The 25,615-nt window shown below is 38.7% G+C and overlaps 1 protein-coding gene across 1 annotated transcript in view; it reads left to right on the top strand.

Moving 5' to 3' along the window:
* The window catches only part of ITGAM (integrin subunit alpha M), a 77,663-nt gene that overhangs the window by 29,860 nt on the left and 22,188 nt on the right, over positions 1-25,615 (top strand). The window contains exons 13-14 of the mRNA XM_030797781.1: positions 11,860-12,000; positions 12,091-12,300. Coding sequence (XP_030653641.1) covers positions 11,860-12,000; positions 12,091-12,300 — 351 coding nt within the window. The remainder of the gene's footprint in view (positions 1-11,859; positions 12,001-12,090; positions 12,301-25,615) is intronic.

The following is a 25,615-nucleotide window of genomic DNA, read 5'->3' as shown; positions in this document are numbered from 1 at the left end:
AGGGGAACAAAGTTGGAGGGTTCACACTTTCCAATTCAAAACTTACAAAGCCATAAAGCCAGAAAGTACATTAGTGGTTTCCAGGGGCTGGGGGTTGGATTGGGGATTGGAAATACTGCTAACAGATACAGAATTTCTTTCTGGGAAGATGGAAATGTTCTGGAGGTAGTGGTGATGATTACACAACATTGTGAATGTACTAAAACCCAGTCAACCTTACACTTTAAAATGGTAAATTTTATGGTCTACACATTTAATCTAAATTATAAAAGCTACTTTGAAGAAAACAATGTGATTCACCATAACAGCATATTAAAGAAGAAAAAACATGTAACCACCTGAACAGATATAGAACTATAATTTGACAACATACAACATCCTTTCATGATAAAAAATATTCTCAGCCAACTAGGAACTAAAGGGAACTTCCTCAACCCGAAAAAGAGCATTTACAAAAAATCTCTACCAGGCATTATACTTAAAAGTGAAAGAGAATGCTTTTCACCTAAAATTGGAAACAAGACAAGAATATCTACTTTTTAATTCCTATTCAACATTGTACTGGAAGACCTAGCCAATGCAATAAAGCAAGAAAAAGAAGAAAAAAAATACAAAGAGGAAAGGAAGAAATAAAACCCTCTCTTTTTGCAGATGATACAATTGCATGGAAAATTCCAAAGAATCTATAAAAAAGCTATGATAGTAGGTTTTTTCAGTAAGTTCTCAGCATATAAGAGCAACATATAAAAATCAGTTGTATTTCTATAATATAATTGAACAATTGGAAATTTAAATTAAAAAATACTGTTTACAATAGCATAAAATATCATGAAATATTTAGGTATAAATCAAACAAAACATGTACGATAACTTTATGCTGAAAACTACAAAATGCTAATGAGAGAAATAAAAGACCTAAATAAATGGAGAGATACACTGTGGTCATGGATTCGAATATTGGAGTTCCAGTATTGTTAAGATGTCAATTCTCCCTGAGTTGATCTACAGATTCAACGCGTAAAAATCCTGGATAATATTCCATTGTGCACATGTACCACATTTTCTTTATCCATTCATCTGTTGATGGACACTTAGGTTGATTCTATATCTCGACTATTGTGAATAGTGCTGCAGTAAACATGGGAGTGCAGTTATCTCTTCAGTATACTGATTTCCTTTCCTTTGGCAATATACCCAGCACTGGGATTGCTGGATCATATGGTAGTTCCATTTTTAGTTTTCTTGAGGAGCCTCCATATTGTTCTCTATAGTGGCTTTACTAATTTACATTTCCACTAACAATGCATGAGGGTTCCTCTTTCTCTGCATCTTTGCCAGCATCCATCATTATTTGTCTTTTTGATAAAAGCCCTTTTAACTGGAATGAGATGATATCTCATTGTGGTTTTCATTTGCATTTTTCTGGTACACAAAGGAATATTATTCAGCCATAAGATGAATGAAATCTTGTGATTTGCAATAACAGGATTGGAACTGGAAGACATTATGTTAAGTAAAACAACCCGGGCACAGAAAAACAAATATTGCATGTTCTCATTCATGTGTAGGAGCTAAAAAAAAAATGGATCTCACGGAGGTAGGGAGTAGAATGATGGGTTACTAGAGACTGGGAAGGGTAATGAGGAGGATGGGGTAAAGAGGGGATGGTTAATGGGTACAAAAATACAGTTAGGAAAAATAAGACCTAGTGTTTGGTAGCACAGTAGGGTGACTATAGTTAACAATAGTTTGTTTTATATATTTCAAAATAACTACAGGAATGGAACTGGAATGTTCCCAGCAAAAGAAATGATAAATGCTTGAGGTGATGGATATCCCAGTTACCCTGATTTGATCATCACACATTGTATGCTTGTATCAAAATATCACATGTTCCCTATAAATATGTGCAATTATTATGTATTCATAAAAAAGTAAAAATCCTGGAAGTATATTTTGCAGAATTTAGCCAATTCTAAAATTTATATAAGAAATAAAAAAGTAGAGTATCCAAAAGAATTTTGAAAATAATCTTGATACATACCATTAAGTAGTTGTCACTTTTTATTTATTTATTTAATTAAAAAAATTAGATCAATATTTTATTATTTTTTAACTTTTACTTTAGGTTTGAGGGTACACGTGAAAGTTTGTTATCTAAGTAAATTCGTGTCATGGGAGTTTGTTGTACAGAGTATTTCATCACCCAGGTATTAAGCCTAGTACCCAATGGTTATTTTTTCTGCTCCTGCCTCCTCCCAACGTCCACCCTCAAGTAGACCCCAGTGTCTGTTGTTTCCTTCTTTGTGTTCATAAGTTCTTTATTATTTAGCTCCCACTAATAAGTGAGAACATGCAGTATTTGTTTTTCTGTTCCTGTGTTAGTTTGCTAAGGATAATGGCCTCCAGCTCCATCCATGTTCCCACAAAAGACATGATCTTGCTATTTTTTATGGCTGCATAGTATTCCATGGTGTATATGTACCGCATTTTTAAAAATCCTATTTGTCATTGGTGGGCATTTAGGTTGATTCCATGTTTTGCTATTGTGACTAGTACTGCAATAAACATTCATGTGCATGTGTCTTTATGGTAGGATGATATATATTCCTCTGGGTATATCCCCAGTAATGGGATTGCTGGGTTGAATGGTAGTTCTGCTTTTAGCTTTTTGAGGAGTTGCCATACTGCTTTCCCCAAGTGGTTGAACTAATTTACCACTCCCACCAACACTATAAGTGTTCCCTTTTCTCCACAACCTCACCACCATCTATTTTTTTACTTTTACGAATAGCCATTCTAACTGGTGTGAGATGATATCTCATTGTGATTTTGATTTACATTTCTCTAATGATAATGATATTGAGCTTTTTTTATATGCTTGTTGGCTGCATGTATGTCTTCTTTCGAAAAGTGTCTGTTCATTTCCTTTTCCCACCTTTTAATGGGGTTGTTTGTTTTTCTCTTGTAAATTTGTTTAAGTTCCCTGTAGATGTTGGATATTAGACCTTTGTTGGATGCAGTTTGTGAATATATTCTCTCATTCTGTAGGTTGTCTGTTTACTCTGTTGATACTTTCTTTTGCTGTGCAGAAGCTATTGCATTTAATTAGATCCCATTTGTCAATTTTTGCTTTTGTTGAGATTGTTTTTGGTGTCTTTGTCAGGAAATCTTTGCCTATTCCTGTGTCTGGGATGGTATTGCCTAGGTTGTCTTCCAGGGTTCTTATAGTTTTGGGTTTTATGTTTAAGTCTTTGGTCTATCTTGAGTTGATTTTTGTATATGGTGTAAGGAAGGGGTCCAGCTTCAATCTTCTGCATATGGCTAGCCAGTTATCCTAGCACCATTTGTTGAATAGTAATTCTTTTCCCCATTGCTTATTTTTGTCAAAGATCAGATGGTCTTAAGTGTATGGACTTATTTCTGGGCTCTCTATTCTGTTCCATTGGTTTATGTGCCTGTTTTTATACCAGTACCATGCTGTTTTGGTTACTGTAGCCCTGTAGTATATTTTGAAGTCAGGTAATGTGATGCCTCCTTCTGTATTCTTTTTGCTTAGGATTGCCTTGGTTATTCCGGTTCTTTTTTGATTCCATATGAATTTTAGAATAGTTTTTCCTAGTTCTGTGAAGAATGTCATTGGTAGCTTAATAGTAATAGCACTGAATCTATAAATTGCTTTGGGAAATGTGTCCATTTTAATGATATTGATTCTTCCTATTAATGAGCATGAGATGTTTTACCATTTTTTTGGTGTCATCTCTGATTTCTTTGAACAGTGTTTTATAATTCTCACTGTACAGATCTTTCACCTCCCTGCTTAGCTGTATTCCTAGTTATTTTATTCTTTTTGTGGCAATCATGAATAGGATTGCCTTCCTGATTTGGCTCCCAGCTCTTGTTGGTGTATAGGAGTGCTAGTGATTTTTGTACATTGATTTCATATCCTGAAACTTTGTTAAAGTTATTTATCAGCTGAAGGAGCTCCTGGGCCAAGACTATGGGGTTTTCTAAATATAGAATCATGTTGTCTGCAAACAGGGATAGTTTGACTTTTTGACTTCCTTTCTTCCTATTTGTATGCCCTTTTTTCTTTCTCTTGCCTGATTGCTCTGGCTAGAACTTCCAATACTATGTTGAATAGGACTAGTGAGCAAACGCATCCTAGTTTTGTGCTGGCTTTCAAGGGGAATGCTTTTGCCCGTCCAGTATGATGTTGGCTGTGGGTTTGTTGTAGATGGCTTTTATTATTTTGAGGTATGTTCCTTCAATACCTAGTTTATTGAGGATTTTTAACATAAAGGGGTGTTGAATTTTATTAAAGCCTTTTCTTCATCTATTGAGATAATCATGTGGTTTTTGTCTTTAGTTCTGTTTATGTGATGAATCATATTTATTGATTTGCATATGTTGAACCAACTTTGCACCTGGGGGATGAAGCCTACCTGATCACGGTGGATTAGATTTTTGATGTGCTGCTGGATTTGGTTTGCAGGTATTGTGTTGAGGATTTTTGCATTTGTTTTCATCAAGAATATTGGCCTGAAATTTTCTTTTCTTGTTAAGCTGACACTTTTTAGTTTGATGCCACCCCCTTTGTCTGGTTTGCTTTTGTTGCCTGTGCTTTTGGGGTCATATCCAAAAAATCATGGCTCAGAAGCTTGATTGTCAAGAAGCTTTTCCCTTTGTTTTCTTCTAGTAGTTTTACAGTTTCAGGTCTTGTGTTTAAGTCTTTAATCCATTTTGAGTTGATTTTGTATATGGCTTGGGATAAAGGTCTAATTTAATCCTTTTGAATATGAATATCCAGTTCTCCCCACACCATCTGTTGAAGAGACTGTCCTTTCTCCTTTGCATATTCTTGGCACCTTTACTGAAGATCAATTGACCATAAATGCATAGTTTTATTTCTAGCCTCCCTGTTCTGTTCCATTGGTTGAGGTGTCTGGTTTTTTTTTTTTTTTTTTTTTTTTGAGACAGAGTCTTGCTCTCTTGCCCAGGCTGGAGTGCAGTGGCGCAATCTCGGCTCACTGCAAGCTCTGCCTCCTGGGTTCACGCCATTCTCCTGCCTCAGCCTCTCTGAGTAGCTGGGACTACAGGCGCCCATCACCACGCCCGGCTAATTTTTTGTATTTTTTAGTAGAGACGGGGTTTCACCGTAGTCTGGATCTCCTGACCTCATGATCCGCCTGCCTCGGCCTCCCAAAGTGCTGGGATTACAAGCGTGAGCCACCGCGCCTGGCCGAGGTGTCTGTTTTTATGCCACCACCTTGTTGTTATGATTACTAGAGCTTTCTTGACACAGTATGTTTTGAGATCAGGAATTATGATGCCTCCAGTATTTTTTTCTTGAGGATTGCTTTGGCTATTTGGGGTCTTTTGTGATTCTATATAAATTTTAGTAATTTTTTCTATTTTTGTAAAAAAATGCCATTGGGATTTTGATAAGGATTGTACTGAATCAGAAGATTGCATTAATACTCCAATCCATGAACATAGGATATCTTTCCATTTATTTTTATCTTGTTTAACTTCCTTAATCAATGTTTTATAGTTTCAGTGTACATGTTTTTCACCTCTCTGGTTAAATTTACTCTTAGGTATTTTTTTGATGCTATTGTAAATGAGATTGTTTCTTGATTTCTTTTTCAGATAGTTCATCATTAGTGTATAGAAGCACTATTGATTTTTTACATTGATTTTGTAACCTGTAACTTTACTGAATTTATTCATTAGTTCTAGTAGTTCTTTTTTGGTAGAGTCTTTAGGGTTTTTTTATATTTATATATATATGTTTTTATATATATATCATTTTAAGTGTAAACAGAGACAAATTTCCTTTTTTATATCTGATTTGGGTCTCTTTCATTTATTCTTCTTGCCTAATTGCTGTGACCACGACTTCCAGTACTATGTTACATAGAAGTAGTGAGAGTGGGCATCCTTGCCTTTTTCCTCATTTTAGTGGTAAAGCTTTCAATTTTTCACCACTGAGTATGATGTTTGTTGTGGGCTTGTCATATATGGCCTTTATCGTATTGAGGTACATTCCTTCTGTAGCGAATTTATTGAGAGTTTTTATTATAAAAGAATGTTGAATTTTGTCAAATGCTTTTTTTTTGAGTATATTGAGATGATCATGTGGTTTTAGTCCTTCATTCTGTTAATGTGGTATGTCACATTAATTGATTTGCATATGTGGAATCATCCTTGCATCTTGCATCCCAGGGATAAATCACACTTGATCATGGTTATTATCTTTTTATTTTTATTTATTTATTTATTTTTTACAAAGTCTCGCTCTGTCACCCAGGCTGGAGTGCAATGGTGTGACCTCGGCTCACTGCAAGCTCCACCTCCCAGGTTCACGCCATTCTCCTGCCTCAGCCTCCTGAGTAGCTGGGACTATAGGTGCCCACCACCACGCCTCGCTAATTTTTTTTTTTTTTTGTATTTTTAGTAGAGACGGGGTTTCACAGTGTTAGCCAGGATGGTCTTGATCTCCTGACCTCGTGATCCACCCATCTCAGCCTCCCAAAGTGCTGGGATTATAGGCATGAGCCACCGCACCCGGCCAGTTATTATCTTTTTAATGTGCTATTAAATTCAGTTTGCTAGTATTTTGTTGAAGATTTGTGTGTTTATGTTCATCAGTGATATTGACCTATAATTATATCTTGTAGAATTTTTGTCTGGCTTTGGTATCAGGGTATTGCTGGACTCAAAATAAATTTGGAAGTGTTCCTTGCTCTTTAATTTTTTTTACATGAGTTTGAAAAGGATTGACATTAATTCATTTTTTTTTTTTTTTTTTGAGATGGAGTTTTGCTCTTGTCACCCAGGCTGGAGTACAATGGCACAATCTCGGCTCACTGCAACCTCTGCCTCCTGGGTTCAAGTGATTCTCCTGCCTCAGCCTCCCAAGTAACTGGTATTACAGGTGCTCACCACCATGCCCAACTAATTTTTGTATTTTTAGTAGAGACGATGTTTCACCATGTTGGCCAGGCTGGTCTCGAACTCCTGACCTTAAGTGATCCACCCACCTTGGCCTCCCAAAGTGCTGGGATTACAGGCATGAGCCACTGCGCCTGGCAACATTAATTCTTTAAATGTTTGCATTCACCTATGAAGTGTCAGGTCCTGGGCTTTTCTTTGTTGGGAGCTTTTGGATTACTGGTTCAATCTCCTTACTTATTACTGGTCTTTTCAGATTTTTAAATTGCTTCTTGACTCAGTCCTGGTAGGTTGTATTTTTCTAGGATTTTATCCGTTTCTTCCAGTGTATCTAATTTTTTGGCATTAAATAGTTCGTAGTTATCTCTCATAATCCTTTGTATTTTGGTGGCATCAGTTGTAATGCCTCCCCTTTCGTTTCTGATTTTATTTACTTGAGTTTTTTTTTTTCTTTAGTTTAGCTAAAGGTTTGTTTATTTCATTTATCTTTTTAAAAAAGCAACTCTGGCTGGGTGTGGTGGCTCACACCTGTAATCCCAGATCTTTGGAGGCTGAGGTGGGGGATCGCTTGAACCCAAGAGTTTGAGACCAGCCTGGGCAACATAGTGAGACTCCATCTTTATAAAAAATAAATAAAAAAGCAACTCTCAGTTTTATTGACCTTTTCTATTGTTTTTTCTAGCCTCTATTTATTTCTGGTTTGAGCTTTATCATTTTATTTCTCATGCTGACTTTGAGCTTAGTTTTTTTTTTTCTTTTTCTATTTCCTTGATGTGCAAAGTTAGGTTGTTTCTTTCCTTCCTTCCTTCCCTCCTTCCTTCCTATCAAAATTAAAGTAAAATTGTGTTTTTTATTTTTATTACAAATGGAATGCAACATCATGTAGAAATCAGAAAACACAAACATATTATAAGAATAAAACAAAAAATTTCCATACCACTAGAAATGATCAATCAATATTTAGGTGATTTTTAATGTAGGTGTTTAACTCTATGAACTTCCCTCTTAAATCTGCTTTTTCTGCACCCAATAAGTTTTGGTATGTTGTGTTTTCATCATCATTTTTCTTAGGATATTTTTTGATTTCTCTTTTGATTTCTTCTTTGACCCACTGGATGTTCAGTAATGTGTTGTTTAATTTTCACCTATTTTTGACTTTTTAAATTTTCCTGTTGTTGATTTCTAGTGTCATAACCATTGGGTCAGAAAAAATACTTGATATGATTTATTTATTTATTTATTTATTTATTTGAGATGGAGTCTTGCTCTGTCACCCAGGCTGGAGTGCAGTGGCATAATCTTGGCTCACAGCAACCTCTGCCTCCCGGGTTCAAGCAATTCTCCTGCCTCAGCTTCCTGAATAGCTGGGATTACAGGTGGCCGCCACCAAGCCTGGCTAATTTTTGTATTTTTAATAGAGATGGGGTTTCACCATATTAGTCAGGCTGGTCTTGAACACCTGACCTCAGGTGATCTGTCCACCTCGGCCTCCCAGAGTGGTGGGATTACAGGCGTGAGCCACTGTGCCTGGCCAATACTTGATATGATTTAAATCTTGAATTTCTTAAGACTTGTTTTGTGGCCTAACATATGATCTACTTAGAAAATGTTCCACATGTGCTTGAAAATACTGTGTATTCTACTGCTATTGAATGGAATGTTCTGTATATGTCTGTTAGATCCATCTGGTCTATAGTATTATCCAAGTCTGCTGTTTCCTTATTGATTTTCTGTCTGGATGATCTAACTATTGTTGAAAGTGGGATATTGAAGTTCCCTACTATTATTAGAATATAATAATGATAATACTATTATTGTATTGCTGCCTACTTCTCCCTTCAGTTCTGGTAATATTTGCTTTATGTATTTAGGTGCCCTGATGTTGGGTGCATATATATTCACAATTGTTACATTCTCTTGGTTAATTGACTTATTTATCATTATATGATGACTTTCTTTGTCTCTTGTGGCAGTTTTAACATAAGGTCTGTTTTTTCTGATATAAGCATATCTCCCTTGGTTATCATTTGCATGGAATATCTTTTTCCATCCTTCCACTTTCAGCCTATGTGTGATCTTAAATCTAAATTGAGTTTCTTATAGGCAGCATATAGTTGGATTTTAAAAAATCCACTCAGCCACTCTATGTCTTTTGACTGGAGAGTCTAATCCATTTACATATAAAGTAATGATTGGCAGGTAGGGACTATTATTGCTATTTTGTTTATTGTTTTCTGACTGCTTTGTATTTCCTTTGTTCCATTCTTCCTTCCTCTCTTGCTGTCTTCCTTTGTGATTTGATTTTTTTTGTAGTGATATGTTTTGATTCGTTTTTCTATGCTTGGTGTATCTACCACAGTTTTTTTTTCTTTGTGGATACCATGAGGCTTACATAAAACATCTTATAGTTATAACAGTCTATGCCAAGCTAATAACAACTTTGACCACATACAAAAACTCGACACTTTAACTTCTCCTCCCCACACATTTTACATTAATGTCACACTTTACCAGTTAATTTGCAATAGAGGTGCAAAGATAAAGTTTAAGAGTTTTTCACCAAATGGTTCTGGAAGAATTGGACATTCATAGTAAAAAATAAAAATAAATCTCCATTCATACCTCATGCCATATAAAAATTAATTCAAAATAAGCAATTTCTTAAAAAGTTTAACATACAGTTACCATACCAGCAATTCCACTCCTAAGCCTTTTTTTTTTTTTTTTTTTTTGAGATGTAGTCTCACTCTGTTGCCCAGGCTGGGTTGATGAAAACACATGAAAACCTGTATGCAAATGTTTCTGGTTGCTCTATTAATAATCACCCCTTAGAAAAAACCAAAATGTCTTTCAACTAAGGAATGGATAAACCAACTGTGGCACACCCATACAATGAGAATACTAATCAGCAATAAAAGAGAGCAAATTACTAATACATGCGACAACACAGATGAATCTTAAAAGCATTATTGTAGGTGAAAGAAGCCAAATTAAAAAGGCCACATACAATGTAATTCCATTTATATGACATTGCAGAAAAGACAATAAGGGCAGAAAACAGTTGAGTGGTTGCCAGATGTTGGTAGTTGGAGGTGAGAGATAGACTACGATGGGGCATGAGGGAATATTTTGGGGATGATGAAGCTATTTTCTTTTTTGACTGTGGTGTTGGTTATACGACTTTATTTATTGTTTTTGTGACAGTCTTGCTCTGTCGCCCAGGCTGGAGTGCAGTGGCATGATCTCAGCTCACTGCAACCTCCACCTCCCGGGTTCAAGCGATTCTCCTGCCTCAGCCTCCCAAGTAGCTGGATTACAGGCGCTCGCTACCACGCCCAGCTAATTTTTGTATTTTTAGTAGAGACAGTGTTTCACCATGATTTCCAGGCTGGTCTTGAACTCCTGACCTCAGGTGATCCACCCACCCTGGCCTCCCAAAGTGCTGGGATTACAGGCATGAGCCACTGCATCTGGCCGGTTATATGACTTTATATGTTTGTCAAAACTCATAAAACTATGTACTAAAAGGCTAAATTTTATTGTATGTAAACTCTTCCACAATAAATATGACCTAAAAAACAATCAAATTCTGTTGACTCTAGGATAAAGCTTAAATGCCTGTATTGAGTTACCAATGAGTCTTCCCTCAATGGTGTATGAGGCAGAAGTCACGTTGCAGAGCCGTGGCATGATGTCCCCTGCACATTCCCTTCCTAGAACTTGTCCCAATTTGAAATTGCTATACACATCTCACTGTTAATCTATCGATTACTCTCCTCCCCTCCACCTGGCTGCACTGAGGGCCCTGGAAGGCGCTGTGTCTCTACTACCCAGCCGTGTGCTTAGCAATAAGAAACACTTGTTTGTTAGGCCGGGTGCGGTGGCTCACGCTTGTAATCCTAGCACTTTGGGAGGCCGAGGCGGGCGGATCACAAGGTCAGGAGATCGAGACCATGGTGAAACCCTGTCTCTACTAAAAATACAAAAAATTAGCCGGGCGTGGTGGCGGGCGCCTGTAGTCCCAGCTACTCGGAGAGGCTGAGGCAGGAGAATGGCATGAACCCGGGAGGCGGAGCTTGCAGTGAGCCGAGATTGCGCCACTGCACTCCAGCCTGGGCGACAGAGCGAGACTCCGTCTCAAAAAAAAAAAAAAGAAACACTTGTTTGTTGAATGAATAAATAAATGAATGAATGAATGGATGATTAAATAGGTGAATTTTATGGATGAATTCTACATATTGACCTTGAAGATATTTCTTAATATCACAAAAATATTCAAATAACAAATAACAAATAGTTATTTTTAACCTAAGCCAGTTATTAGCCTTATTAGTCAGAGTGCCAACTTTGACTTTTTACCTACCTAAAGATTCCCAATATATTGAAAGGGTGGTATTCTGTCTTCTCTTCTAGAATTTTCTATCTGTATTTTCCAACCCAAATCCTACTTTGCTGCCTTAATAATCTCCCAGGAATACCATCTGGGGTAAATCCTCACTCACTGCCCATTGACTCTACTATAGGCTTCTTTATTTTTTATCTTTTAAATTATTAACAAAAATATATATACGCTTAGAGATTGGGATCTTGCTCTGTTGCCCAGGCTGGAGTGCAGTGGTGACAAAGCTCACTGCAGCCTTAAACTCCTTGGCTCAAGGGATCCTCCCACTTCAGCCCCCCAAGTAGCTGGGATTACAGGCAGAAACCATTCTGCCAGGCTTATTATATAGGTTCCTTTAGCTGGCAGCACATTCAAATGATAATTTATCATGAACCATATAGAAGATCACATCTGCTCCAGAGGGATTCCCCCAGCAGGCATAACTTTTCTTCAGAGAGAGAAAACCCCCACATCTGCTTTAGGTGGGAAGAGGTATGTGATTATGGTACTGTCTCTTTCAGATCGGCGCCTACTTCGGGGCCTCCCTCTGCTCCGTGGACGTGGACAGCAACGGCAGCACCGACCTGGTCCTCATCGGGGCCCCCCATTACTACGAGCAGACCCGAGGGGGCCAGGTGTCCATGTGCCCCTTGCCCAGGGGGGTGAGTGGCGATGGGACCTGGGCTTGGTGGGGCCCAGTGTGGGTGGAGGGGTCGCCTGGGTTGGGGCCTGATACTGTTTGTGTTTAGCAGAGGGCTCGGTGGCAGTGTGATGCTGTTCTCTACGGGGAGCAGGGCCAACCCTGGGGCCGCTTTGGGGCAGCCCTAACAGTGCTGGGGGACGTGAATGGGGACAAGCTGACGGACGTGGCCATTGGGGCCCCAGGAGAGGAGGACAACCGGGGTGCTGTTTACCTGTTTCATGGAACCTTGGGACTTGGCATCAACCCCTCCCATAGCCAGGTGAGACCTGGTACTGTCCTTGACATGACAGTAGCCTCTTTGTTGATCTTTCTCCTTCTAATTCAGTGTGCCCACAGCTGCCAGATAAGTTCTCACAGTACCCCTTTCAGAACCTTCAAAAATAATAACATGTGGCTGGGCCTGGTGGCTCACGCCTGTAATCCCGGCACTTTGGAAGGCTGAGTTGGGAGGATTGTTTAAGCCCAGGAGTTCAAGACCAGACAGGGCAACATAGTGAGAACCCATCTCTCCAAAAAAAAAAAAAAAAATTAGCCAGGTGTGGTGGCACACACCCATGGTCCCAGCTACTCTGGGGGCTGAAGCCGGAGGATTGCTTGAGCCTGGGAGGTTGAGGCTGCAGTGAGTCCTGGTTACACCACTGTACTCCAGCAGCCAGAGTGACAGAGTCAGACTTGCACATGCATGCGCGCACGTGCACACACACACACACACTTCACAGAAATCTCAGACTCCTAGTTCCAGATTGATTATTTCTACAGCAATAGGAGGTGCATGATAGCCTCATCACCCCCACTTTACAGATGAGTAGATCAAGTCCCAGCGATGGCACATGGCAAGCTAGCAGTATTGGGATGCAGGCATTCCTTTCTTCTGAATCTCGGTCCTGATAAGGTGACCAAGAGCTCTAGTTTGCCTAGCTCTGTCCCAGATTTAGCACTGAAATCCCACATCCTGGGAAACCTATGCGGTTGGCCACCTTACGGGATTGCACACTTCACAGATATGGAATTGTGCAGCCACACATGCCCCTTTCTCAGAAGGGCCCTGTGCTTGGCTTAATGCTCTGCTATTGCCATCTTCAATTCTTAGTAATTTTTCAACAAGGGGTCCTACATTTTTTTGCACTGGGTCTTGCAAAGCATGGAGCCCATCCTGATGACTTGTCACCCTATATTCTGGCCCTGACAACTGTTTTCCTCTGTAAGTTGGCTTTCTGTCTCCTGCCAGGTGGAGCCCACTGTCTGGAGGGACCCTTACAGTCTGGTTCCATCTTCCCTGTGTCATATTCTTTTCCACCATAGCCACCTGAGACCATCTAGTCTTCCGGCCTCTGGTCTCTGGGTTTTTACCAGCCTCACATTTTTCTTTCTTTATGTTTAAAAATTTTTTTATTGTGGTAAGAGCACTTAACATAAGACTTATCCTCTTAACAGATTTTAAAATGTACAATGTACTACTGTTATCTATTGGTGCAATGCTGTACAGCAGACCTCTTGAACTTCATCTTGCATATTGAAAATGTATACCCATTGCTTAGCAACTCCTCATTGTTCTCCAGCCTCTGGCAGCCACCATTATATTCTTTGCTTCGATGAGTTTGGCTATTTTATTTTTTTTTAGTTTTTGAGACGAAGTTTCAGTCTGTTGCCCAGGCTGGAGTGCAGTGGCACAATCTCGGCTCACTGCAACCTCTACCTCCTGGGTTCAAGCGATTCTCCTGTCTCAGCCTCCCGAGTAGCTGGGATTACAAGTGTGCACCACCATGCCTGGCTAATTTTTGCATTTTTTGTAGAGACTGTGTTTTGCCATGTTGTCCAGGCTGGTCTCGAGCTCCCGGGCTCAAGTGATCCACCTGCCTTGGCCTCCCAAAGTGCTGAGATTACAGGTGTGAGCCGCCGCACCCCGCCAGTTTGGCTATTTTAGATAACTCATATAAGTGAAACCACGCCGTATTCATCCTTTGGTGACTGGCTTATTTCACTTAGAATAATGTCCTCTAGGTTCATCCATGTTGTCACAAATGAAAGAATATCTTTCTTCTTTTTCTTCTTCTCCTCCTCCTCCTCTGCCTCCTCCTCCGCCCCACTCCTCCTCCTCCTCCTCCTTCTTCTTCTTCTCCTTTTTTTTTTTTTTTTGACAAAGTCTTGTTCTGTCACACAGGCTGGAGTGCAGTGGTGCAAACACGGCTCCCTGAAGCCTCAACCTCCTGGGCTCAAGCGACCCTCCCACCTCAATCTCCTGAGTAGCTGGGACTGTGGGCCCATGCCACCATGCCTGTCTAATTTATTTTTATTTTTTGTACAGATGGGGCTCTCACTATGTTGCCCAGGCTGATGTCTTTCTTTTTAAGGCTGAATAATATCCCACTGCATGTATATACCACATTTAAAAAAATCCATCATTTCCTGGTAGAGAGGGAAGGAAAAATCCCTCATCTGTTGATAGGCATTTAGGTTGTTTTCACATCCTGGCTATTGTGAATAGTGCTGCAATGAACAAGGGCATGTTCATATCTCTTTAATATCATAATCCCAATTCCTTTGGATAAATAACCAGAAGTGGGATTATTAAATCATATGGTAGTTCTATTTTTAATTTTTTGAGGAACTTCCATACTGTTTTCCCTAGGAGCTGCACCATTTTGCATTCTCGCAAACAGTGTGCAAATGTTCTGATTTTTCCATGTGTTTACCAACACTTGTCTTTTGTTTTTTTGACAATAGCCGGGCTAGCAGGTGTGCAAGTGGTATTTCATTATGGCTTTGATTTGCATTTCCTGATGATTAGTGATGTTGCGCATCTTTTCATGTATGTATTGGGCATTTTTGTGTCTGAAAAAAATGTCTCTTCAAGCCCTTAAGCTTATTTTTAAATTAAGTTATTAAGGCTGGGCGCAGCGTCTCATGCCTGTAATCCCAGCACTTTGGGAAGCCGAGGTGGGCGTATCACCTGAGGTCGGGAGTTCAAGACCAGCCTGGCCAACAGGGCGAAACCTCATTTCTACTAAAAATACAAAAATTAGCCGGGCTGTGGTGGTGCATGCCTGTAATCCTAGCTACTCCAGAGGCTGAGACGGGAGAACTGCTTGAACCCGGGAGGTGGAGGTTGCAGTGAGCCGAGATTGTGCCACCGCACTCCAGCCTGGGAGACAGAGGGAGACCCTGTCTCAAAAAAAGAGAAAAATTATTAGATTTTTTGCTATTGAGTTGTTTGAGTTCACTATATATTTTGGAGATTAACCCCTTATCAGATATATGGTTTGCAAATACTCTCTCCCATTCTGTAGGTTATATTTTACTCTGCTTATTGTTGCCTTTGCTGTGGAAGTCTCACTTGGTTTGATGCAGTCAGGCTTGGTTATTTTTGTTACCTGTACTTTTAGTGTCATAGCCGTAAACTCATTGCTCAAACCACCATCTTTACAGCTTCTCCCCTGAGTTTTATTCTAGATGTTTTACTTCTTCATTGAAGTCTTTAATTCATTTTGAATTGATTTTTGTGTATGGTATAAGAGTCAAGTTGCATTCTCTTGCATTTTTATATCCAGTTTCCCAATACCATTTGTCTAAGAGAGTATCCTTTATCCACTGTGTATTCTTGGTATTATTTAGGAGAATCGGTTGGACCCATATGGATGGGTTTATTTCTTTATTCTGTATTCTGTTCCACTTGTCTATGTGTCTATCTTTATGCTAGTACCATACTATTTTAAGTACTATAACTTTGTCATTTATATATATAATCCTGCATTTTATTAGAGTCAAATAACATTAAATGAAAGACACATATTAGTTTTAGAAAATCCATTGATGTTGCCCAATTTGGCACATACTTATAAAAGCAAGGCTTATTAGCTCATATATTTGGAACTAAAAAGTATTTGAAGTTGATCACTGCATAATGAATCCTCAATTTCCAGAGTACTAGAGATGATTATATACAAAAATGCAGTGAAATTTATTTTACTAATTTACCAGTTCTATATCACTCCTAAATTTCCCTAAAAATATGGCTTTATAAAAAGTAGTGTTCTATAATTCACAAATATGAAGAGCTTTGTTATAATTTGAGTATGAACTGTGTATCACCCATATCATGGCTTCAGAAAACTATTGCTTTTCTTACTAACTTATTTAAGGTTTCACTACATGAGTCAGTATGCAGAACTCACTATGTTGTAACTATGATCTGTAATGATAAAAATATAGAACCTCTTTGATTTTAATCTAAAAAAGTCACCTTATCATAAAACAGTGTTAACATAATCAAGAATTAACCCTGACAAATAAATAAACCACTTCTTTTGCCTTTTAAAAATAGCTCATGCTCATGGTTCTTTCAAAATGATGTTGTAGCTACTGTCTTTTCTAACAAAGGAATATTTTCATCATAGCAACTATTTCTGAGCCAAAAATAAACCACACTAAAAACAGAAGAAAATTCTCAGTGTAGAAAGGAAAAGGCTCATCTGTTGTGCAATAGCAGGCATCGGGCTCTGTGACTGCTTTTCAGACATCCTCAATCAACCCAACTAGAGGCACCATTGAGTTTATCCAGTAAGTGCACCATGCAATCTAGTGCTGTGAGGGCATTACTTAATTAGCCAAAGGAAGAACAATCTTTTCTTTTTTTCTTTCTTTTCTTTTCTTCTCTCTTCCTTCCTTCCTTCCTTCCTTCCTTCCTTCTGTTTCTTTCTCTTTCTCTTTCCTTTTATTTTTTTGAGACAAGGTCTCCCTCTGTTGCCCAGGCTGGAGTGCAGTGACAAGATCATGGCTCACTGCAGTCTTGACACCCAGGCTCAAGCAATTCTCCCTTCTCAGCCACCCAAGTAGCTGAGACTATAGGTGTGCACCCCCATACTTGACTAATTTTTCAATTTTTTGTTGAGATGAAGTCTCACTATGTTGGCCAGGCTGGTCTTCTGGCCTTAAGCCACCCTCCTGCCTCGGCCTCTCAAAGTGTTAGGATTATAGATGTGAGCCACTGCACCCAGCCAAAGCAGTCTTCAAGTTATGTACCAGTAATTTATATAGCTTTTCTAAAATTTAAGAAACTACTGAATGGACTATAGTTATTATCTAAAATTTAAGCAAGTACTGAGTGGACTATAGTCATTATATGATTTTTAAAAAAATTTCAGTAGCTTTTGGGGTACAAGTGCTTTTTGGTTACATGAATGAATTCTGTAGTGGTGAATTCTGAGATTTTAGTGCACCTGTCATCAAAGCAGTGTACACTGTACCAAATATATAGTCTTTTGTCTCTTACCTCCTCCTAGACTCCTCTTCCCCAAGTGCTCAAAGTCTGTTATATCACTCTTGTTTTTGCATCCTTATAGTTTAGCTCCCACTTATAAATGAAAACATATATTTAGTTTTCCATTCTTGTGTTACTTCAGTAATGGCCTCCAGTTCTATCCAAGTTGCTGCAAAATACATTATTTTGTTCCTTTTTATGGCTAGGTAGTACTCTGTGGTGTGTGTGTGTGTGTATATATATGTATATATATGTGTGTATATCTATGTATATATGTGTATATATGTGTGTATATATGTGTGTATATATATATAAAAGTTATATATATGTGAGTGTTCATATGTGTATATGTATACACACACATATATCTTTTATATATATACACACATATATATACATATATATACACATATATATATACACACACACACACCACAGAGTGCTACCCAGCCATAAAAAGGAACAAAATAATGTATTTTGCAGCAACTTGCAGATATATATATATATAAATACATATATATATAAATACATATATATATAAAATACATATATATATATGTATTGATTTATTGATTGCCTGATTGATTTGGCTGGGACTTTCAGTAGTGTGTTGAATAGAAGTGCTGAAAGTGGGCATTCTTGTCTTGTTCCCGTTCTTAGTGAGAATGCTTTCAACTTTTCCCCCTTCAATATGAAGTTGGCTGTGCGTTTGTCAGATATGGCTTTTATTATTTTGAGATAAGTCCCTTCTATGTCTAATTTATTGAAAGCCTTTTTTTATCATAAAGCGATGCTGGATTTTATCAAATGCTTGTTCTTTATCTATTGAGATGATTATATAGTTTTCTTCTTTAATTCTGTTTATGTGATGTATCACATTTATTGACTTGCATATATTAAACCATTCCTGCGTCCTTGGGATGAAACAGACTTGATCGTGATGTATTATCTTTTTGATGTACTGTTGGATTTGGTTAGCTAGTATTTTGTTAAGGATTTTTGCTTCTGTATTCATCAGGGATATTGTTCTGTAGTTTTCTTTTTTTTATTATGTCCTTTTCTGGTTTTGATATTAGTGTGATACTGGCTTTACAGAATGATTTAGGGAGGATTCCCTCTTTCTCTGTCTTTTGGAATAGCATCATAGCATTGGTACCAATTCTTTGAATGTCTGTTAAAATTCAGCTGTGAAACCTTCTGGTCCTGGGCTCTTTCTGATTCGATCTCGCTGCTTGTTATTGGTCTGTTCATGGTATCTATTTCTTGCTATAGCTGTTATATGATTAATCCAAGGTACCAAAAAGCATTTTTGAATGATTTAGCAGGCCATCCTTTTTCCTTGTGTCCTAATGAGGAGTTTTTTTGACGCTTCATAATTCTCTTAACTAACAAGGAATTTTAGCTCCTCCTCCATCATTTTGTAAAATAATGATGATAATTTAAAACTTCCATCAACATATTAAATTTTCAAAATTAACCAACTAAAAGCTACAAAAATCTCAAAGTTTGAGTTTTAAACTGAATATTTGAAGCTAATATAGAAATTTTTGATAAGAATATCAGTGCAGACATATAAAATTCAAACCTTCACAGCTAATGGCAATGTCTATTAGCATTTTTAAGAGTGCTAATGCAAGGTACTCTTTTTTTTTTTTTTGAGATGGAGAATTTTGCCCTGTTGCCCATGCTGGAGTACAGTGGCATGATCTTGGCTTACTGCAACCTCTGCCTCCTGGGCAAGAGATTCTTTTGCCTCAGCCTCCTGAGTAGCTGGGATTACAGGCATGCACCACCATGCCCAGCTAATTTTTGTATTTTTAGTAGAGATGGGGTTTCACCATGTTGGCCAGTCTGGTCTTGAACTACTGACCTTGTGATCTGCCCGTCTCAGCATCCCAAAGTGCTGGGATTACAGGCGTGAGCCATCATGTCTGGCTGCAAAGTACTCTTAATGGCTTTTAAATCGTGTTTAACAGAGTTTACACAAGTCAGTCCAATGTAGTTAGTGTTAGTGTCCAATAATATATGAACACCCTTCAAGACAATTGCTGCTACATATTCAATATAATTATTAATTGTTGTCTGAAAAACACACATAAACGCAAGTGAGACTAAAAGCTGTGTCACAAAAGAAAAAAAAGAAAAGACCAGTACCATGCTGTTTTGGTTACTGTAGCCTTGTAGTATAGTTTGAAGTCAGGTAGCGTGATGCCTCCAGCTTTGTTCTTTTGGCTTAGGATTGTCTTGGCAATGCGGGCTCTTTTTTGGTTCCATATGAACTTTAAAGTAGTTTTTTCCAATTCTGTGAAGAAAGTCATTGGTAGCTTGATGAGGATGGCATTGAATCTATAAATTACCTTGGGCAGTATGGCCGTTTTCATGATATTGATTCTTCCTACCCATGAGCATGGAATATTCTTCCATTTGTTTGTATCCTCTTTTATTTCATTGAGCAGTGTTTGTAGTTCTCCTTGAAGAGGTCCTTCACATCCCTTGTAAGTTGGATTCCTAGGTATTTTATTCTCTTGGAAGCAATTGTGAATGGGAGTTCACTCATGATTTGGCTGTCTGTCTGTTATTGGTGTATAGGAATGCTTGTGATTTTTGCACATTGATTTTCTTTCCTGAGACTTTGCTGAAGTTGCTTACCAGCTTAAGGAGATTTTGGGCTGAGACAATGGGGTTTTCTAGATATACAATCATGTCATCTGCAAACAGGGACAATCTGACTTCCTCTTTTCCTAACTGAATGCCCTTTATTCCCTTCTCCTGCCTGATTGCCCTGGCCAGAACTTCCAACCCTATGTTGAATAGGAGTGGTGACAGAGGGCATCCCTATCTTGTGCCAGTTTTCAAAGGGAATGCTTCCAGTTTTTGTCCATTCAGTATGATATTGGCTGTGGGTCTGTCATAGACAGCTCTTATTATTTTGAGATATGGCCCATCAGTACCTGATTTATTGAGAGGTTTTAGCATGAAGGGTTGTTGAATTTTGTCAAAGGCCTTTTCTGCATCTATTGAGATACTCACGTGGTTTTTGTCTTTGGTTTTGTTTATATGCTGGATTATGTTTATTGATTTGTGTATGTTGAACCAGCCTTGCATCCCAGGGATGAAGCCCACTTGATCATGGTGGATAAGCTTTTTGGTGTGTTGCTGGATTCTGTTTGCCAGTATTTTATTGAGGATTTTTGTGTCAATGTTCATCAAGGATATTGGTCTAAAATTCTCTTTTTTTGTTGTGTGTCTGCCAGGCTTTGGTATCAGGATGATGCTGGCCCCATAAAATGAGTTAGGGAGGATTTCCTCTTTTTCTATTGATTGGAATAGTTTCAGAAGGAATGGTACCAGCTCCTCCTTGTACCTCTAGTAGAATTCGGCTGTGAATCCATCTGGTCCTGGACTTTTTTTGGTTGGTAAGCTATTAATTATTGCCTCAATTTCAGAGCCTGTTATTGGTCTATTCAGAGATTCAACTTCTTCCTGGTTTAGTCTTGGGAGAGTGTATGTGTCGAGGAATTTATCCATTTCTTCTAGATTTTCTAGTTTATTTGTGTAGAGGTGTTTATAGTATTCTCTGATGGTAGTTTGTATTTCTGTGGGATTGGTGGTGATATCTCCTTTGTCATTTTTTAGTGCGTCTATTTGATTCTTCTCTCTTTTCTTCTTTATTAGTCTTGCTAGTGATCTATCAATTTTGTTGATCTTTTCAAAAAACCAGCTCCTGGATTCATTAATTTTTTGAAGGGTTTTTTTGTGTCTCTATTTCCTTCAGTTCTGCTCTGATGTTAGTTATTTCTTGCCTTCTGCTAGCTTTTGAATGTGTTTGCTCTTGCTTCTCTAGTTCTTTTAATTGTGATGTTAGGATGTCAATTTTAGGTCTTTTGTGCTTTCTCTTGTGGGCATTTAGTGCTATAAATTTCCCTCTACACACTGCTTTGAATGTGTCCCAGAGATTCTGGTATGTTGTGCCTTTGTTCTCGTTGGTTTCAAAGAACATCTTTATTTCTGCCTTCATTTTGTTATGTACCCAGTAGTCATTCAGGAGCAGGTTGTTCAGTTTCCATGTAGTTGAGCGGTTTTGAGTGAGTTTCTTAATCCTGATTTCTAGTTTGATTGCACTGTGGTCCGAGAGACAGTTTGTTATAATTTCTTTTCTTTTACATTTGCTGAGGAGTGCTTTACTTCCAACTATGTGGTCAATTTTGGAATAGGTGTGGTGTGGTGCTGAAAAGAATGTATATTGTGTTGATTTAGGGTGGAGAGTTCTGTGGATGTCTATTAGGTCCACTTGCTGCAGAGCTGAGTTCAATTCCTGGATATCCTTGTTAACTTTCTCTCTCGTTGATCTGTCTAATGTTGACAGTGGGGTGTTAAATCTCCCATTATTGTGTGGGAGTCTAAGTCTCTTTGTAGGTCACTAAGGACTTGCTTTATGAATCTGGGTGCTCCTGTATTGGGTGCATATATATTTAGGATAGTTAGTTCTTCCTGTTGAATTGATCCCTTTACCATCATGTAATGGCCTTCTTTGTCTCTTTTGATCTTTGTTGGTTTAAAGTCTGTTTCATCTGAGACTAGGACTGCAATCCCTGCCTTTTTTTTGTTTTCCATTTGCTTGGTAAATCTTCCTCCATCCCTTTATTTTGAGCCTATGTGTGTCTCTGCACATGAGATGGGTTTCCTGAATACAGCACACTGATGGATCTTGACTCTTTATCCAATTTGCCAGTCTGTGTCTTTTAATTGGAGCATTGAGCCCATTTACATTTAAGGTTAGTATTGTTATGTGTGAATTTGATCCTATCAGTATGCTGTTAGCTGGTTATTTTGCTCGTTAGTTGATGCAGTTTCTTCCTAGCCTTGATGGTCTTTACAATTTGGCATGTTTTTGCAGTGGCTGGTACCAGTTGTTCCTTTCCATGTTTAGTGCTTCCTTCAGTTGCTCTTTTAGGGCAGGCCTGGTGGTGCCAAAATCTCTCAGCATTTGCTTGTCTGTAAAGGATTTTATTTCTCCTTCACTTATGAAGCTTAGTTTGGCTGGATATGAAATTCTGGGTTGAAAATTCTTTTCTTTAAGAATGTTGAATATCGGCCCCCACTCTCTTCTGGCTTGTAGAGTTTCTGCCAAGAGATCAGCCGTTAGTCTGATGGGCTTCCCTTTGTGGGTAACCTGACCTTTCTCTCTGGCTGCCCTTAACATTTTTTCCTTCATTTCAACTTTGGTGAATCTGACAACTATGTGTCTTGGAGTTGCTCTTCTTGAGGAGTATCTTTGTGGCATTCTCTGTATTTCCTGAATTTGAATGTTGGCCTGCCTTGCTAGATTGGGGAAGTTCTCCTGGATAATATCCTGCAGAGTGCTTTCCAACTTGGTTCCGTTCTCCCCGTCACTTTCAGGTACACCAATGAGATGTAGATTTGGTCTTTTCACATAGTCCCATATTTCTTGGAGGCTTTGTTCGTTTCTTTTTATTCTTTTTTCTCTAAACTTCTCTTCACGCTTCATTTCATTCATTTCGTCTTCCATTGCTGATACCCTTTCTTCCAGTTGATTGCATTGATTACTGAGGCTTGTGCATTCATCACGTAGTTCTCGTGCCATGGTTTTCAGCTCCATCAGGTCCTTTAAGGACTTCTCTGCATTGATTATTCTAGTTATCCATTCGTCTAATTTTTTTTCAAAGTTTTAACTTCTTTGCCATTGGTTCGAACTTCCTCCTTTAGCTCAGAGTAGTTTGATCTTCTGAAGCCTTCCTCTCTCAACTCTTCAAAGTGATTCGCTGGCCAGCTTTGTTCCGTTGCTGGTGAGGAGCTGGGTTCCTTTGTAGGAGGATAGGCGCTCTGATTTTTAGAGTTTCTGGTTTTTCTGCTCTGTTTTTTTCCCCATCTTTGTGGTTTTATCTACCTTTGGTCTTTGATGATGGTGACATACAGATGGGTTTTTGGTGTGGATGTCCTTTCTGTTTGTTAGTTGTCCTTCTAACAGTCAGGACCCTCAGCTGCAGGAGATATAGACCAATGGAACAGAACAGAGCCCTCAGAAATAATGCTGCATATCTACAACTGTCTGATCTTTGACAAACCTGACAAAAAGAAGAAATGGCGAAAGGATTCCCTATTTAATAAATGGTGCTAGGAAAACTGGCTAGCCATATGTAGAGAGCTGAAACTGGATCCCTTCCTTATACCTTATATGAAAATTAATTCAAGATGGATTAAAGACTTACATGTTAGACCTAAAACCATAAAAACCCTAGAAGAAAACCTAGGCAATACCATTCAGGACATAGGCATGGGTAAGGACTTCATGTCTAAAACACCAAAAGCAATGGCAACAAAAGCCAGAATTGACAAATGGGATCTAATTAAACTAAAGAGCTTCTGCACAGCAAAAGAAACCACCATCAGAGTGAACAGGCAACTTTCAGAATGGGAGAAAATTTTTGCAACCTACTCATCTGACAAATGGCTGATATCCAGAATCTACAATGAACTCAAACAAATTTATAAGAAAAAAACAAACAATCCCATCAAAAAGTGGGAGAAAGATATGAACAGACACTTCTCAAAAGAAGACATTTATGCAGCCAAAAAACACATGAAAAAATGCTCATCATCACTGGCCATCAGAGAAATGCAAATCAAAACCACAATGAGATACCATCTCACGCCAGTTAAAATGGTGATCATTAAAAAGTCAGGAAACAACAGGTGAAGAGGATGTGGAGAAATAGGAACATTTTTACACTGTTGGTGGAACTATAAACTAGTTCAACCATTGTGGAAGACAGTGTGGCGATTCCTCAAGGACCTAGAACTAGAAATACCATTTGACCCAGCCATCCCATTACTGAGTATATACCCAAAGGATTATAAATCATGCTGCTATAAAGACACATGCACACATATGTTTATTGTGGCACTATTCACAATAGCAAAGACTTGGAACCAATCCAAATGTCCAACAATGATAGACTGGATTAAGAAAATGTGGCACATATACACCATGGAATACTACATAGCCACAAAAAAGGATGAGTTCATGTCCTTTGTAGGGACATGGATGAAGCTGGAAACCATCATTCTCAGCAAACTATTGCAAGGAGAAAAAACCAAACACCGCATGTTCTCACTCATAGGTGGGAATTGAACAATGAGAACACATGGACACAGGAAGGGGAACATCACATACCGGGGACTGTTGTGGGGTGGGGGAAGTGGGGAGGGATAGCATTAGGTGATATACCTAATGCTAAATGACGAGTTAATGGGTGCAGCACACCAACATGGCACATGTATACATATGTAACAAACCTGCACGTTGTGCACATGTACCCTAAAACTTAAAGTATAATAATAAAAAAAAAAGAAAAAAAAGAAAAGAAATCCAATGGATCAATTAATGCTATCAACAAAGAACATGCAAGAATGTAACATTATATGTAATTTTTGTTTTCAAAAAAGACACTAAAATGCCACTGGATTAAACTGTATTTATTATTTATTATTATTATTTTTGAGACAGGGTCTTGGTCTGTCATGCAGGCTGGAGTGAAGTGGTGCAATCATGGCTCACTGCAGCCTTGACCTCCCAGGCTCATGTGATCCTCCTGCCTCAGCCTCCTGAGTGTCTTTGACTGTAGGTGTATGCCACTATGCCTGGCTAATTTTTAAATTTCTTTTGTAGTGATAGGATCTCTCTATGTTTCCCAGGCTGGTCTCCAACTCCTGGGCTCAAGCGATCTTCCCACCTTGGCCTCCCAAAGTGCTGGGACTAGTGGTGTGAGCCGTTGCACTCAGCCGGACTATAATTTATTCAGAACATCTTTAGTGTTCATTCCCAGAGATCTTGATCTGCTCAGTAATGCTTTCACAAGATCGATTATAGCGATCTTTTGCAGCGAATGCTTAGGCTGGTTCTCCTGTGGTAATAGGGGGCAGTCTTTTTTTTTTTTTTAAATCTTCATGTTTTTATTTATTTTTTCTTTTTTAAATTATACATTGGGCCAGGAATGGTGGCTCATGCCTGTAATCCCAGCACTTTGGGAGGCCGAGGCGGGCGGATCACGAGGTCAGGAGTTCAAGACCAGCCTGGCCAACATGGTGAAACCCTATCTCTACTAAAAATACAAAAATTAGCTGGGCTTGGTGGCGCGTGCCTGTAATCCCTGCTACTTGGGAGGCTGAGGCAGGAGAATTGCTTGAACCCAGGAGGCGGAGGTTGCAGTGAGCCAAGACTGCACCACTGCACGCCAGCCTGGCAAAAGAGCGAGACTCCGTCTCAAAAAAAAAAATTATACATTAAGTTCCTTGA

This window comes from Nomascus leucogenys, chromosome 2 (assembly GCF_006542625.1).
Source record: "Nomascus leucogenys isolate Asia chromosome 2, Asia_NLE_v1, whole genome shotgun sequence".
NCBI classification, from domain to species: domain Eukaryota; kingdom Metazoa; phylum Chordata; class Mammalia; order Primates; family Hylobatidae; genus Nomascus; species Nomascus leucogenys.
The sequence above is the reverse complement of the archived record's forward strand: the minus strand, read 5'-3'. Positions and strand labels throughout refer to the sequence as shown.